This window comes from Thalassophryne amazonica, chromosome 6, assembly GCF_902500255.1.
Source record: "Thalassophryne amazonica chromosome 6, fThaAma1.1, whole genome shotgun sequence".
Classification (NCBI taxonomy): domain Eukaryota; kingdom Metazoa; phylum Chordata; class Actinopteri; order Batrachoidiformes; family Batrachoididae; genus Thalassophryne; species Thalassophryne amazonica.
Genome location: NC_047108.1, coordinates 94,605,672 through 94,619,695, shown reverse-complemented (window position 1 = coordinate 94,619,695; position 14,024 = coordinate 94,605,672). Strand labels below are relative to the sequence as shown.

The 14,024-nt window shown below is 42.1% G+C and overlaps 1 protein-coding gene across 7 annotated transcripts in view; it reads left to right on the top strand.

Moving 5' to 3' along the window:
* Positions 1–10,195, top strand: part of baz2a (bromodomain adjacent to zinc finger domain, 2A) — a 51,878-nt gene extending 41,683 nt beyond the window's left edge. For 4 of the 7 annotated variants that reach the window (XM_034172827.1, XM_034172824.1, XM_034172820.1 and 1 more), the window contains 10 exons: positions 113–1,120; positions 2,122–2,277; positions 2,412–2,572; positions 2,899–2,964; positions 3,107–3,390; positions 3,799–3,934; positions 4,047–4,193; positions 4,710–4,948; positions 7,505–7,648; positions 8,433–10,195. In XM_034172827.1, the coding sequence (XP_034028718.1) occupies positions 113–1,120; positions 2,122–2,277; positions 2,412–2,572; positions 2,899–2,964; positions 3,107–3,390; positions 3,799–3,934; positions 4,047–4,193; positions 4,710–4,948; positions 7,505–7,648; positions 8,433–8,589 (2,498 nt within the window). In that variant the 3' untranslated portion in view covers positions 8,590–10,195. The remainder of the gene's footprint in view (positions 1–112; positions 1,121–2,121; positions 2,278–2,411; positions 2,573–2,898; positions 2,965–3,106; positions 3,391–3,798; positions 3,935–4,046; positions 4,194–4,709; positions 4,949–7,504; positions 7,649–8,432) is intronic. The other 3 variants (XM_034172822.1, XM_034172821.1, XM_034172825.1) reach the window with 3 other exon arrangements.
* Positions 10,196–14,024: the final 3,829 nt, after the last annotated feature.

The following is a 14,024-nucleotide window of genomic DNA, read 5'->3' as shown; positions in this document are numbered from 1 at the left end:
GTCTAAGAATATACATGACACAACCCTCATTTCTCTCATTTGTAGATTTTTCAAATGCTTGACTTTGTGATCATTTGTAAAAATGATTTTGGTTTAATTTTCAACCTCACAGCTTCCGGAGATGTCCTTGTAGCAGAAGTGCCAGTTACTTTTCTCAAAAAGGAACCCAAAGTTGAGGAAGCCTCTGTGGCTACCACTCCCCCTCCTACCCTCCCCTCCCCTTCTTCCCCCACTCTCCCCGCCCAGTCCCAGTTTTCTCCAGAAGATGATCCCCTCCCAGGCACTGCATCTCTCATGAGCAGGCCGAGAGGAAGAGGACGTCCACGAAAAATCAAACCAGAGGTGGAACTTCACCTACGCACAGCTAAGATTCGGCGACAACGTCGAAGTAGTGTCAGGTCTAGGAGTGGAGAAGGGCCCAGATCACCAGTCAGTTGCACACAGGACCTCACGCAGGCTGCCTTTCGAAATTGGCTCATTCAGTCACAGGAAGCATTGACCAAAAGCACAAGCCCTGCAATCGGGGAGCCTCCAGAGGGCAACCAATTTGAAGAAAGTGTAAAGGAAATGGCAGAGAAACACGGACAGTGGTTCAACCTTCTCCCCAAAGAACCATGTGATGATAACTCATTGACAGAGCCTCAGATCCACACCTCACCTCCTAAACTCTTTCCTCAGATTCCAAGTACACTTCCTATTCTTGTTGCACCACTTGTGCAGATAGACCCACAACAATCTGTTTCAAACCCACAACAGTCTGCTTTGAACCCGCAACAGCCCATTATTCCCCTGCCTGGTTCGGCTCCTGTTGATCCAGTGACTGCTGCACCATCACAGGAAACTTCCCTTGAACCTCCTGAGTCTGCTGTTCCTCTTTGTGCCCCACCATTATCCCAACTCCTACTTCCTCTTCCTGCTGCTCTTCCACTTGTTGCACCTACTCCCACCACACCTGCCAGACCTGGCCGCAGGCGAAGGAGAGGTAGCAGAGGCAGTAGTCCTGGTCGTAGAGGGCCACGGGGGTCTGCAGCAAAGCGTCGGGGCCGCCCTCCCAACTCTGTGTTCCAAGAGCTTGAGCAGCAGTACTTCACACAGCTGGTGGTCAAACCAATCCCAGCATGTAAGTATTCAAAAGAAAGTCTGCTTAAAGAGAGTGTTGATGGATTTGAGCCAGGTGTTTAACAATATATTACACTGTTCTTTTATTAAATTGGACTCTTCCTACAAAGCAAAGTGACAGAACAAACTATAACACTTCAGAGCTGATTCTTTGTGTTAGAATTATAGGTTATTGCCTGTACTGTCAGTGTTACCAGTTGCAAACTCTTTATTTATTTAAATGTTTTTATGTGTGTGTCATGTAATGGCTGAAGTACACTACAGCAGTGTTGCACACCAGTGATGGTTTTGGCCAACACCATGACAAGAATGATAGGGAATTGTGTTTAGTATTAACCCTTTGACAGGATAGTGTAGCCTTACAGTTCTGTGATGTCACATTGTTGGTGCTGCACAGGTAAAAAAAAACTAACTGGTTGCATTTCCTGCTTTCACCATCATACATTGATATGGAACAAAATACACAAGTGACAGGGGAGCTGATGGGGGAACTTCTTGTAGAGCATGTCTGTAGTTACAGGAATTTGTATAATCAGTTCAGTAAGCACTCAGAGCTTGTTGTAATGTTGTCTGTCCATTATTAATGTTCTCACAAGTGTTTTCCTATTACATTAGCAGACCTTTCACCCCAGCAGGACAAATCTTTCAGCTTCGCTGCTACGGTTTCAAGTACAAACCTTTACTGCCTCCGGTGGTGACATGGAAATGTCCACATTGGTCAGATGGTGCTGAAGTGCAGTGTTGCTCAAATGGAGTACTTCCAAATCCCTACACGCAGTGACCCCGAACAGTCACAATTTCTGTCTCTATCTGACCTAGCCACAGCTGATTGGCTCAGTTAGGTGTCTGTTAGCTCTTGATTGGCTGAACATACCTGAAAGAGCTAATCAGCTTTTGGCAGAGACCAAAGAGATGAAAAATGTGCAGTTTAGGATCCCTGAGAACTGGAATTGGAACCATTGCTTCAATGAAAACAGATGTTAACCCAGTCTTTACTTTCAGCAATGGTACGTGGCTGGTGGTGGATCAAAGATCCAGAAGAACTGTGCAGCACCTTACAGGCTCTACATCCGAGGGGCATCAGGGAGAGGGTGCTCCACAAACACTTGGCAAAGCACATGGAGAGCCACGCTGAGCTGTGCACCAAACCTGTTAATGGTCAGTGCTGTTGGAAAATGAACTCTTATACAGTATCTGGCAAGCTGTTCTTGGTACTTGACATTTCTAGTTATGTTTTCCTTCACTTGTCCTTTTGATTGCTGGTTATTTTTTAATTAATTTTTTGTGCATAGACCCCATATTTGAGTTGAAGGTAGAGCAGAAGGATGCACTCATGGAGGCTCTGCAGCAGCCCTGGCAAGTGCAGGACAAGGCCATGGAGGCGGACATCAGTGCTCTCCAGTGGGTGGAGGACCTAGAGCAGCGGGTCGTTGCTGCCGATCTCCATCTCAAAGTGAGATGCCACTTTTCTGTATGTCATCTTGTCCGGTCTAAAATCACAAGGGCACCTACAACTGACATTTAACTTGTCGAGTTTCAAAAAAAATTATGCAGTGATTAATTTTTTTTTCTTTTTGAGTGCCTGAGTTTGACTCCAATATGAGACAAACACGGCAACAAAAGCAGCTTTGTATTGCAAAGTTTTGTTAAAAATTAGAAATATTCCCCCAAAAGTCAAACAGGTGTTTTTTTTTTTGTGGTGGTGGTAGTGAAGGTCCGTGTAAAAGGGGAGCGTACAAAGTTTGTTCCTACATTATATCTGGTCTTTGTTTCCTCAAGGCACCATCTCACAGTACAACGAATGATACAGAAACTAAAGCAGAAATACCATTGGTAGAATTTCAGGTAACAAAAATTATAAAGTGATTTCTTGAACCAGTGCGAACTTGGTATAAACTGTATTTTCTATTATGCATTGCCTTCAGGGTCGTGCATTAGTTGTAATTGGTAATACTTAAAGTGCTTTTGTTCCACTTTATCTCCTAAGGGTTACACTATCCCAGAGCCAGACTCCACACGTGATGACCTGCAGTACTATGAGCACGATACTGACCCGCGTGATGACTGGATTGTTCGGACTAAGAAGGAATGGTCCGGCCTGCCACGTATTGCCACACATCCAGTCGATTTGTCCGTACTGCGTCTGGCTAACCTTGAGCGGAATATTGAGAGACGCTACCTGAAGGAGCCGCTCTGGAACCCAGCAGAAGTGTTGCGTCTCGCTCCTCTTACACCGACCCCGGGAGAAGAGGAACCTATGGATGTCATTAGGTGAGAAGCGCGAGAGGGGCTGAGTGGCGATCTCTTTAGTGTTTGGTCTGGTTCACCAGTTACTGTGCCAGAGAGAGCCAGGATTAATTTCAAAATATACGTTCTTTAAGTCAAAGTCAATTTTCTGCATAATTTAATCAGTAGAAAGCACCACCCAAAGCTTATTACAAAGCATTACACTTGTGCAAATTGTGTCAAATACATTCTGAAAACTTTGATACTCATGCTGTTATTTGTACAGCAGGTAAAAACAAAAATTATGTGCACAACTTTGCTGTAATGCTTGCTTTTGTGTGTGTTGGCACATTCTGTCGTCATACTAATTGATAATACACTAATGCATAAGATGCATAGGTTTCTGGTTTCATATTTGAACTTAATTTTCTACTCATCTGATTTTTGTACCAGTCTGGAAAGCGAGATAACCTCTCGACTACGAACGTGGCGACAGGCACTAGATCGCTGCCGCAGCGCGCCCCAGATTTGTCTGTGTTTACTTCAGCTAGAGAAAGCCATTGCATGGGAAAGATCTGTGACTAAAGTGGTAAGGGGCCTCAAAAATACTGCTTTAAGTCATAAATCACATCCACGCAAATTTAAAATTTCATGAATAGCATTTAATTCTGTCTTTAAATTTGTATTTATTTTATCCCCAGACTTGCCAGGTTTGCTGGAAGGGGGATAATGATGAGTGTCTGCTGCTGTGTGATGGCTGTGACCGTGGATGCCACATGTACTGTCTGAAACCCAAAATCACCCAGGTACCCGAGGGAGACTGGTTTTGTCCCATCTGTGTTGCCAAGGTGAGTGCAAAAGGAGAGGATCTCAAACCACACAATACAGCAAAATGTTGCAAAATTTAGAAGCTTCCTGCTTTGTCAAGGGTCTCTTTTTATAATCCTCAAAGGAGGATTATATTGTGGCTCCATCTGTCCGTCCCTCCCTCCCAAAAAGGGTATAAGCATTCTAAAATCAACTCCTCTCACATTTTTAGGTGGTATTTTGTGAAACTTGGTACAAGTCCTTGTTATTGGTTGATAATACACATATTATCATATCGTTGGAGTTGGGCCCATTTTACCAGAGTTAGGGGGCCTTGATTAACAAACCTGCCACATATCGCCACACTACATGTCCATTGCATGAATTGGTATCTGCATTCTGAAATCAACTCTGACATACCTTGAAATGTTATCAGAATGTAGCAAGCACTTGTACCAAAGCAGCATTTGGCAGTGGGGGATATTGTGCTCTCAGAGCACTCTGTTTTTTTTTCTTCTTCTTTAAGTCACCTTTGAGTTAACATGTTGTGCTTTCAGGAGCAAGGTGAGGTACCCTGTAGTCAGCGCTCATCAAAGAAGCGAACCAGAGTGAAAAGGAAGCGGTATGAAGATGAGAGCTCTGACGAAGACGCGACAATCCGACGTAGTGCTGGGATGACAACACGGCACAAGGACACCGTGACATCACCTTCATCTTCTCTTTACTCCGGGGACAGGGGGAGCACCAAACGTCGACGTATGACAACCCGCAACCAACCTGACCTCACCTTCTGCGAGTGAGTCTTACCTCCAGTTACCCATGTGCATATTGACTGTATTCTGCATGCGTATTCAAGGTCTAGTGACTGGGCACTAGAGTGCTGTACTGGCTTAAATCCAGCTTTGGTTTCTGTTGTCCTAAAATTACTCAGACTTTTCTTTACATAAAGAGCTGCGACACATGAGTGACACGTACACAGCATCTCTTAACTCTTCTTCCATTCTGCTCTTAATCATGATTTCTTATGCATAACTGCAGTATTCACAGCCTTTACAATGAACCTCAGAACTGAGCTCAGGTACATCCGGTTTCCACTGATCATCCTTGAGATGTTTCTACAGCTTAATTGGAGTCCACCTGGGGTAAATTCAGTTGATTGGACATGATTTGGAAAGGCACACACCTGTCTACATGTAAGGTCTCACAGCTGACAGTACAGGTCAGAGCACAAACCAGGAATGAAGTCAAAGGAATTGTCTGTAGATCTCCGAGACAGGATTCTCTTGAGACACAAATCTAGGGAAGGCTACAGAAACACTTCTGCTGCTGGAAGGTCCCAATGGGTACAGTGGCCTCCATCATCTGTAAATGGAAGGAGTTTGGATACACAGGGACTCTTCCTAGAGCTGGCTGCCTGTCTAAACTCAGCAATAGTGGGAGAAGGACTGTAGTTAGGGAGGTGACCAAGACCTGATTGCCACTCTGTCAGAGCTTCAGCATTCCTCTGTGTAGAGAGTAAAACCTTCCAGAAGGACAACCATCTCTGCAGCAATCCACCAATCAGGCCTGTATGGCAGAGTGGTCAGAAGGAAGCCACTCTTTAGTAAAAGGCACATGGCAGCCCACCTGGAGTTTGTCAAAAGGCTCAGACCATGAGAAACAAAATTCTCTGGTCTGATGAGACAAAGATTGAACTCTTTGGTGTGAATGCCAGGCGTTATGTTTGGAGGAAAGCAGGCACCGTTCTTACAGTGAAGCATGGTGGTGGCAGCATCATGCTGTGGGGATGTTTTTCAGCAGCAGGAACTGGGAGACTAGTCAGGATTGAGGGAAAGATGAATGCAACAATGTACAGAGACATCCTGGATGAAAATCTGCTCCAGAGCGCACTTAACCTCAGACTGGGGCGACAGTTCATCTTTCAGAACCCAGACCTGAATGCAATTGAACATCTCTGGACAGATCTGAAAATGTCTGTGCACCGACGCTCCCCATCCAACCTGATGGAGCTTGAGAGGTGATGCAAAGAGGAATGAACAAAACTGCTCAAAGATAGGTGCACCAAGCTTGTGGCATCATATTCAAGAAGACTTGAGGCTGTAATTGCTGCCAAAGGTGAATCAACAAATTGTTGAGCAAAGGGTGTGAATACTTGTGTATGTGTGATATAGACCGTTTTTTTTATTTGTTTGTTTTTTTTTATAAATTTGCAAAATAATAATAAAAAAACTTTGTTGTCAGTATGAAGTTTCGTGAGTAGACTTTTTGAGAGGAAACAATGAATTTTCTCTATTTTAGAATAAGCCTCTAACATAACAAAATGTGGAAAATGTGAAGCACTGTTTAATACTTTCTGAATGCACTGTAATTTGGTCTCATTTATCATTTTCTGTTTGTTGACTTGCTGTAAATACAGAAAATGTCCTAAATTAATTTAACATAATTTCTGAATCATACCAGTTCTCGAGGCCTCACAGTGACACAGCTGAATGAGGATGTTAGCCAAGTTCAAATCCATCATGGACAACGCCTCTCACCCTCTGCACCGGACTGTAGTGGAGCTGAGCAGCTCCTTCAGTGACAGACTGAGGCACCCTCAGTGCAAGAAGGAACGATACCGCAGGTCGTTCCTCCCTGCTGCTGTCAGACTGTACAATAACACTGTGAAATAACCACATGTAATAATATGTCCACAGATCACGTGCAATATTAATCTGTCTACAAATCATGTGCAATAACAACTTGTTAACAAATCCCAGCACTAGTGTCACCTTATCACATCTAAACTCCACTTCACATATTCTAAATAAGATACGTATATATGTGTGTGTGTGTGTGTGTGTATATATATATATATATATATATGTGTGTGTATATATATTCTTTTTCTACCCCATTTTCTTATTTTTTTGTATTGTTACAAGTATTATTGATTATCTTTGCACACGCTGTTGTGTGTTGTGGTCATCTTGTGTGTTTTTTAAGAGCTGACGTAACATATGAATTTCTCCACTGTGAGATCAATAAAGTCTTATCTTATAAACTGGTAGTGTGAGCAGGATTTAGACCCTGGTTCATCTAATATTTTTATGATGTATGTGAACCTCCTTATATCCTGAATAAAGTTGATCCTTATCACCTACAACCCAATGCAAGCACGACAAAGTTGACCGATTTGTAATCAGTTCTGCCCTGATTTCACTTGTAGAACCACACACGGTACCTCCTCATATTTGCCTTGACAGTTGTGCTGCTTCTGCTTATCCTGTTTGTGCTTACAGGAAGGGATCTTGTCCTCTAACATTTGGTCTTGCATGGGTTGTGTTGATTATTTTATGATGGGTCCTTGTAGGATTATCCTAATGGAGATGGAGTCTCATGCAGATGCTTGGCCATTCCTTGAACCTGTTAACCCACGACTGGTGCCAGGTTACCGCCGCATCATCAAAAACCCCATGGACTTCCTCACCATGAGAGAGAGACTGTTACAGGGAGGGTAAGTGTGCTTTAATTTTTATTTTTATCTTGCAGTGTTCTCAGGTTTCACCTGAGACTTTAATACTTGGACTGAAAGACGTGTAACTGCCGTTAACTTATGTATGCCTGTATATATGTATATATGTGTGTATATATGTATATATGTGTGTATATATATGTGTGTGTGTGTGTGTGAGAGACACTGAGAGAACATGCAAACTCCACACAGAAAGACTACAGGTGGGTATCGATCCCATGAACTTCTTGCTGTGAGGCTAACCACAAAACCACAGTGCTGCCCTGATGCATTATAGTTGATCTTTATTTCTGTCCGCTCCCGACCAGTTAACAGATGTGGAGTGCCTAAACATGGTTTAGTGTGAACGGGGAGAAGATGGATGATTTTCACAGTGTTTTGTTATGTAGCAGTGTGTCTTGTTTTCAGCGAGCTTCATGCAGTTTTGACCTGACCTACTGTTTCTCTCTGACATATTGCTTTTTGAAATGAACAGTGTCCAAGTGCATTGATGTAATAAATCCATCAAGTTCATAAATGTATGCTGTTCAACAGTAATCTTTGTGCAGTTTATTGGTGTCTGTTCTGCAGTGCAGCCTGCACTCGCTGCCACTGTGCCGTCAGAGACCACATGAATTTCTGTGCAGCAAAAACGACTGTGAATGTCAATTCTCTCCCATTGTCGTGATGTGTAAATATACCCAGCTCCATGTGTGAAAGGACTTTAGTCTGAATAAAGGTGGAATTATTGCTCATTTTGCAGTTGTCTCTTTGTTTTTTGTCTCAGGTACTGCAGCTGTGACGAGTTTGCAGCAGACGCACAGCTGGTGTTCAACAACTGTGAACTCTTCAACGAGGACACGTCAGAAGTGGGCATGGCCGGGCATTCCATGAGGCGCTTCTTTGAGAGCCGCTGGGCGGAGTTTTACTCAAAGGACAAATAGGAGCTTCTGCCGTTTCCCCTAAAGGTGGGGCTGTTGGTGCTTTTCACTGTTCCACTCACACTCTCCATTACTGCTAAGACTGTCTGGAGGTTCTTCCAGCTCTATATATTCTTACATGTATAGATGTGTATGTACAGATCTGGCTGTTTGTCTCTTATGGGTTTTCCTCTACTAGCCTGATCTTTGTTTTTTAAGGTCCAAAGCTTGAACTTCTACCCATTCCCCTTGTCTCATGTTTGTCTTGTCCTCTTCACCTCGCCACCTCATTCTGCTGTCACATCCTTTCATAAGCACCATGTCATAGCGAGGCCTTTTGGTCTAGCCCTGCTCTGAAGGTGACAGCATTGCCTCAGGCTCTGGATATTTTGGCTCTGACTCAGACTGAAGGTCAGGGATGATCTCATTATGCAGTTTATTGCTGCATACAGGACCTGCTCCACGCCCCTCGACGAAGGATCAAAACGCCTCAGAGCTCGGGACATTTCTTACCTGTTCATTGGAGATGTAATGTGGTCTTATGCCTAGAAGTAATTTTTTGCTCTATTTTTATTATATTCTATATATATATATAATTACAATAGCTGGGATTATTTAATAGCAATAGCTTGTAGTGAATGTGTACAAATTCCATTATAGAGATGTCTAGACTTATGAAAAGGCCAGTTAAAGTAAAAGGAAACCGTTTGTTGGACTGTCTTATAACGTCCGCGTAGTCTTGTGCACAGAGTTTTACACACCCACCTGCTGCTGGAGAATTTAGTGTTTCACATTGTGGACTCTGGTCCCTCGTGTTGGAAATGATCAACAGTGCTAGCTAGTTGCACCCGATCACATGACCTGTTTCACACTCTATACAACCAAAATAATGTTCCCTCAACTATAATACCTGTTCGTTATGTAATCTCTTTAAGATCACACACCAAAACACTTTAGCCAGTATATATTGTAATTGACATTAAGGTATGTGGAATATTGCTTCATAAGTGTGTGGAAATGCACATACAATTTTAGATCAGTTGACCTGTTTTCAAAGTGACGCTTGTCATTAGTGTATTTGCAGCTGTTCTACATTTTGGCGAAAACATCAAAAGGTGGTTGTAATGGCAGTTTAAAATGCTCTGGACTGGAAAGACTGGAATACGTGAGTCGAAGAGTTCAAAATGAAGATCCTCGACACTTCTCTAGTTTTCTCTACATTCCTCTCTTGGTTTTCACTTTGTTCTGCACGAAGGCCAGCGTGCATGTCACGCAGCGTGGTCGCCGTACTGTGAAGGTGACGGGACGACTCTGCAGTCTGGTTTTATTTAACTTGTTTCTTACACTGAACTCAGCTCAGTTCATTTTAAATAACCTTCAATGAACCTTACAGCAGTTGAAGGGGCAGATGTTTTTCAAGAAAGGAGAAAAAAGACATGAAAACCAAATGTGGTGTTAAGTGAATTTTTAATAATGTACAGTTTTTGGTGACTTTAAATCTGTTCCTTTATATTTTTAGGACCAATTCATTTTTAAGAGGAGGTATTGCTAAACTATGTTGTACTAAGGTGATGTAACATGTGTGCATCTGTAGAATGTACTGTGAGTTGAATAAAAATCACATCTAGCAGAGAATATTTGTTGTTGGTGCCTCTTTACTGCACTTTCAAAAAATTTGCAAGTGGAGTTGGTACAGAATATGGATTAAATCATGCAGAGCAGGTCCTCCACTGACTTTAATGAATCACCTCTGTCAAATTCAGTCCAAGGTGACCATCTTAAGTCTTTTGGCTATGCAGGACAAATTGGCACATTTGTACCAACAGCTTGCCAGTTTTGAAAAGAATTAGTATATTTAGTCTATGAGCCAAGTAGGTTTTTGGTGCTGTTTAAGAGTATTTTAACACTTCAGATCCAACCTTGTTATACCATGGTCTGCACAAAATGTGCAATGTCCATCCCAGGGTGGCAGCTACAGCCAGGCAGGGGTCAGCATTTAAAAATGCTGCATTTTTTTTTATGTAATTTATTAGTCGTTTTATCACAACCAATAACTTGCATAACTTTGTAATCACAGTTTGCACTTTAACTTTTGACCTTTGTACAACTGAAATTGACCTTTGTCACCATCTTTGCTGTTTTTACAACAAAACAATCACTCATACTCCAAACTACCATATACCTTTTTGGAATCTTTGTGATCAGACAAATAATGTGGTATACATTTCAGTATGACTGAAGCATTTTTAAATCTTGACATCGACATAATCCTTCACTGACCTGCGACTAGGCAACAGGTACCACTGCAAAAGCTACCCTGCATTTTTGTATAGGTCATGCTATACTGGGGCTGGATTGTGCCCTAATAGTCTAAAGTTTGGGCACACTTTATTGGTTTTGTGCTCATGGACTACTTGCCATATCGTGCATCAATATGAATGTGCGTGTGTATACTGAATGCTTTAATACGCATTTATAGTGCAGGTGTTGTCAACGCAGTCCGTTGACTCTAGTCTTTCATTTTGTTGAAGGTAAAACACCCAGAGTACAGTCAGGAACTGTAGCTGTTAAATAGCTGTGTACTCTCATGCCTCCAAATCATGCTGACCTAACTTATCTTGGTTTTGTTGGTCAACGTGTGTGTCTAATTTTGTGAAAGTTACACTGCTGCTTTCTGCATATCTTATTTAATATTTACAGCTATATTAAAAGCTGAAAGATGATTGTGATCTGTACATGTTGGTCCACTGATGTGAAGCCCTTTAATATTACTGCTGCAGTAAAAAAAAAAAAGCATTTAGAAAAAAGTGACACTGAAAACAAAAAAGTATTGCATTGTGTATGCAAGTCTGCTTGGCTCATACCTATAAAATGCAATATTTAGCACTAACATGTATAAAGACAGAACTATGTTTAGGGTGGAGCTCTGTGGAGGATCCTGTCTGAAGCACATGCTGCTGAGAAGATCCAGCCATCACTGCCAGCTGCTCCACAACTCAAGTACAGAGCGCTAATGACTGTGTTCACTGTCAAATGGCAAGGAAAAAAATATCTGCATGCGTTAAAAATGTGTTGCAGCCTTTCCAGATAATCTCTTGTTATCCATCTATGTTTGCTCTCCATCACTCCTCAAATCCCTGATCTGGCACTTTGTGTGTGTGGAATTGTCTGTGTCAGCACTGGGGTGGAGGGGGCCAAAAACTCCCCACGCCAGCAGGTTCTACTGTCCCCCTCCCCATTCCATGCAGTTGGGCTTATCCCCATAAAAGGGGGATAACAAACAGTTACTGTGTGGGGGGGGAGGGGGGTATAGCCGTGGCATAATGGCGCATGCAACATCTCACCAGAGCCAGTTCATTCTGGACTTCAGCTATCAGACTGTGGGCCCCTGGAGCCCAGAGGATCAGAGGACTCTTGCTTTCTTGTCCATTAAACAGCTGTATGCATCTATTGTAGTACTACAGAGTAAGCTGTTCTTTTAAGAAGCAGTGCTGCTGTAGGATGACGTTTTATCAGGTTGTACCAAAAAATTATTTACGTCTTCATGATTGATGTAATTGAAGTCACGACATCTTCAGTGACTTGGAAAGGGTCATGTGTTCGTCCCCTGACAAAGTGTTTGTGTATATATAGTTTACATTTGTTTCTGAGCATGTTACATATTCCACTTGAATATTTGTGTAAGTCCCTTCGCTGCATTAAAAACCAACATCATTGTGTAAAGGATGTTACTGCGTGGGCTCAGGAACACTTCAGAAACCATTGTCCGTTAACACAGTTCGTCACTACATCAAGGTTGAAGAGGATTTGCAAATCATTGTATTTTGTTTTTATTTACATCTTACACAATGCCCCATACTTCATTGGAAATGGGGTGGTAGAATGCATAATGAAAATCAAAAAATAAATGACCACTTAGATCCAAATAAATGTAAGAACAAAGCCAGTGGTATAACTTAAATATGTATGTATTTGCTGTCTTGAAGACCTCACTAAAGCCCAGTTATCCTAACGTGAGAGGCGTGGCCGCTTTGAGTGATGCTGCTGTCAGTCATAGTCTCAAAATAATTGTGATGCAATTCTTGATGCCAGTGGTGTTAGCATTTCAGCTGCTCCCTAGTTGTGTATCTTTTTGTTTTTTTCTGGGGGGGTTGGTCACTCGGGGTCACCACAGCAGATCCACCTTGGATCTGCATGTTGATTTGACACAAGTTTTACACTGGATCCCCTAGCTGATGCAACTCCACATTACATGGATTGTGGCAGGGATGGGGCTTGGACTAGGAACCTGCTGCACTGAAACCAAGCACACTAACCACTTGGCCACCACCACTGCCCCACATGAATATTTGCAAATTTATTAAATATTGTTCCAACCACTAAATCACATCCCTCCTGCCCCCACCCACCAAGTAAAAACCTGCTGGAGCTGCTACTGTTGTCATGTAAAATTATATTTTGTTGAAAAAGTACAGCAGTAAACATGATCTCTTTTATGAAATCTCTTCACAATGTGTATGTTTATCAAAGAGCATATGAAACACATTCACTGATGCAACTGCACAATAGGCGCTATGGCAACAGCATCATCAAAGCCTTTGTCCCCATAGCGACAGTGGCTTTGCTAACAGTATGTAATTGCAGGAGGAAGAAAGCCATTTGAGCAGCCGTAATAATGGTGATCTTTGTGACATTGCACTTTTCTAATATTTAACATTAGAAGGTGAGAGCATGGTATAAGTCATTGTGAAAGCTGGACTTTTGCCACACCTCACTGCAATTTATAGAAAAAAGTATTTATTAGAGAGCAGATGGAATCTTTTTTGCTGCATGTCATCGTCACAGCATGGCTCAGGTTTGTTGCTCAGTACTACTGCCTCCCATCACTAATGTATAAATTTGACTTGCAGTATGGCTCACCAGGTGCTTGGGATACACACACGCAGTATAAAAATAATCATTGGACAAATGCAAGAGGTCTGGACCCGAATTGTGAAGATTTATTGCTACATTGATCTTAGAAATACCCGTTGGGTACAACCCCAATTCCAGTGAAGTTTGGACATTGTGTAAAATGTAAATAAAAACAGAATGATTTGCAAATCCTCTTCAACCTATATTCAATTGAATACACCATAAAGACAAGATATTTAATGTTCAAACTGATAAACTTTGTTGTTTTTGTGCAAATATTTGCTCATTTTGAAGTGGATGCCTGCAACACGTTTCAAAAAAGCTGGGACAGGGCAACAAAAGACTAGGAATGTTGATGAATTCTCTAAGAACACCTAACTGGAAACGAGTGTCATGATTGGGTATAAAAGGAGCATCCCCAAAAGGCTCAGCTGTTCACAAGCAAAGATGGGGTGAGGATCACCACTTTGTGAACAACTGCATGAAAAAAATAGTCCAACAGTTTAAGAACAATGTTTCTCAACATTCATTTGCAAGGAATATAG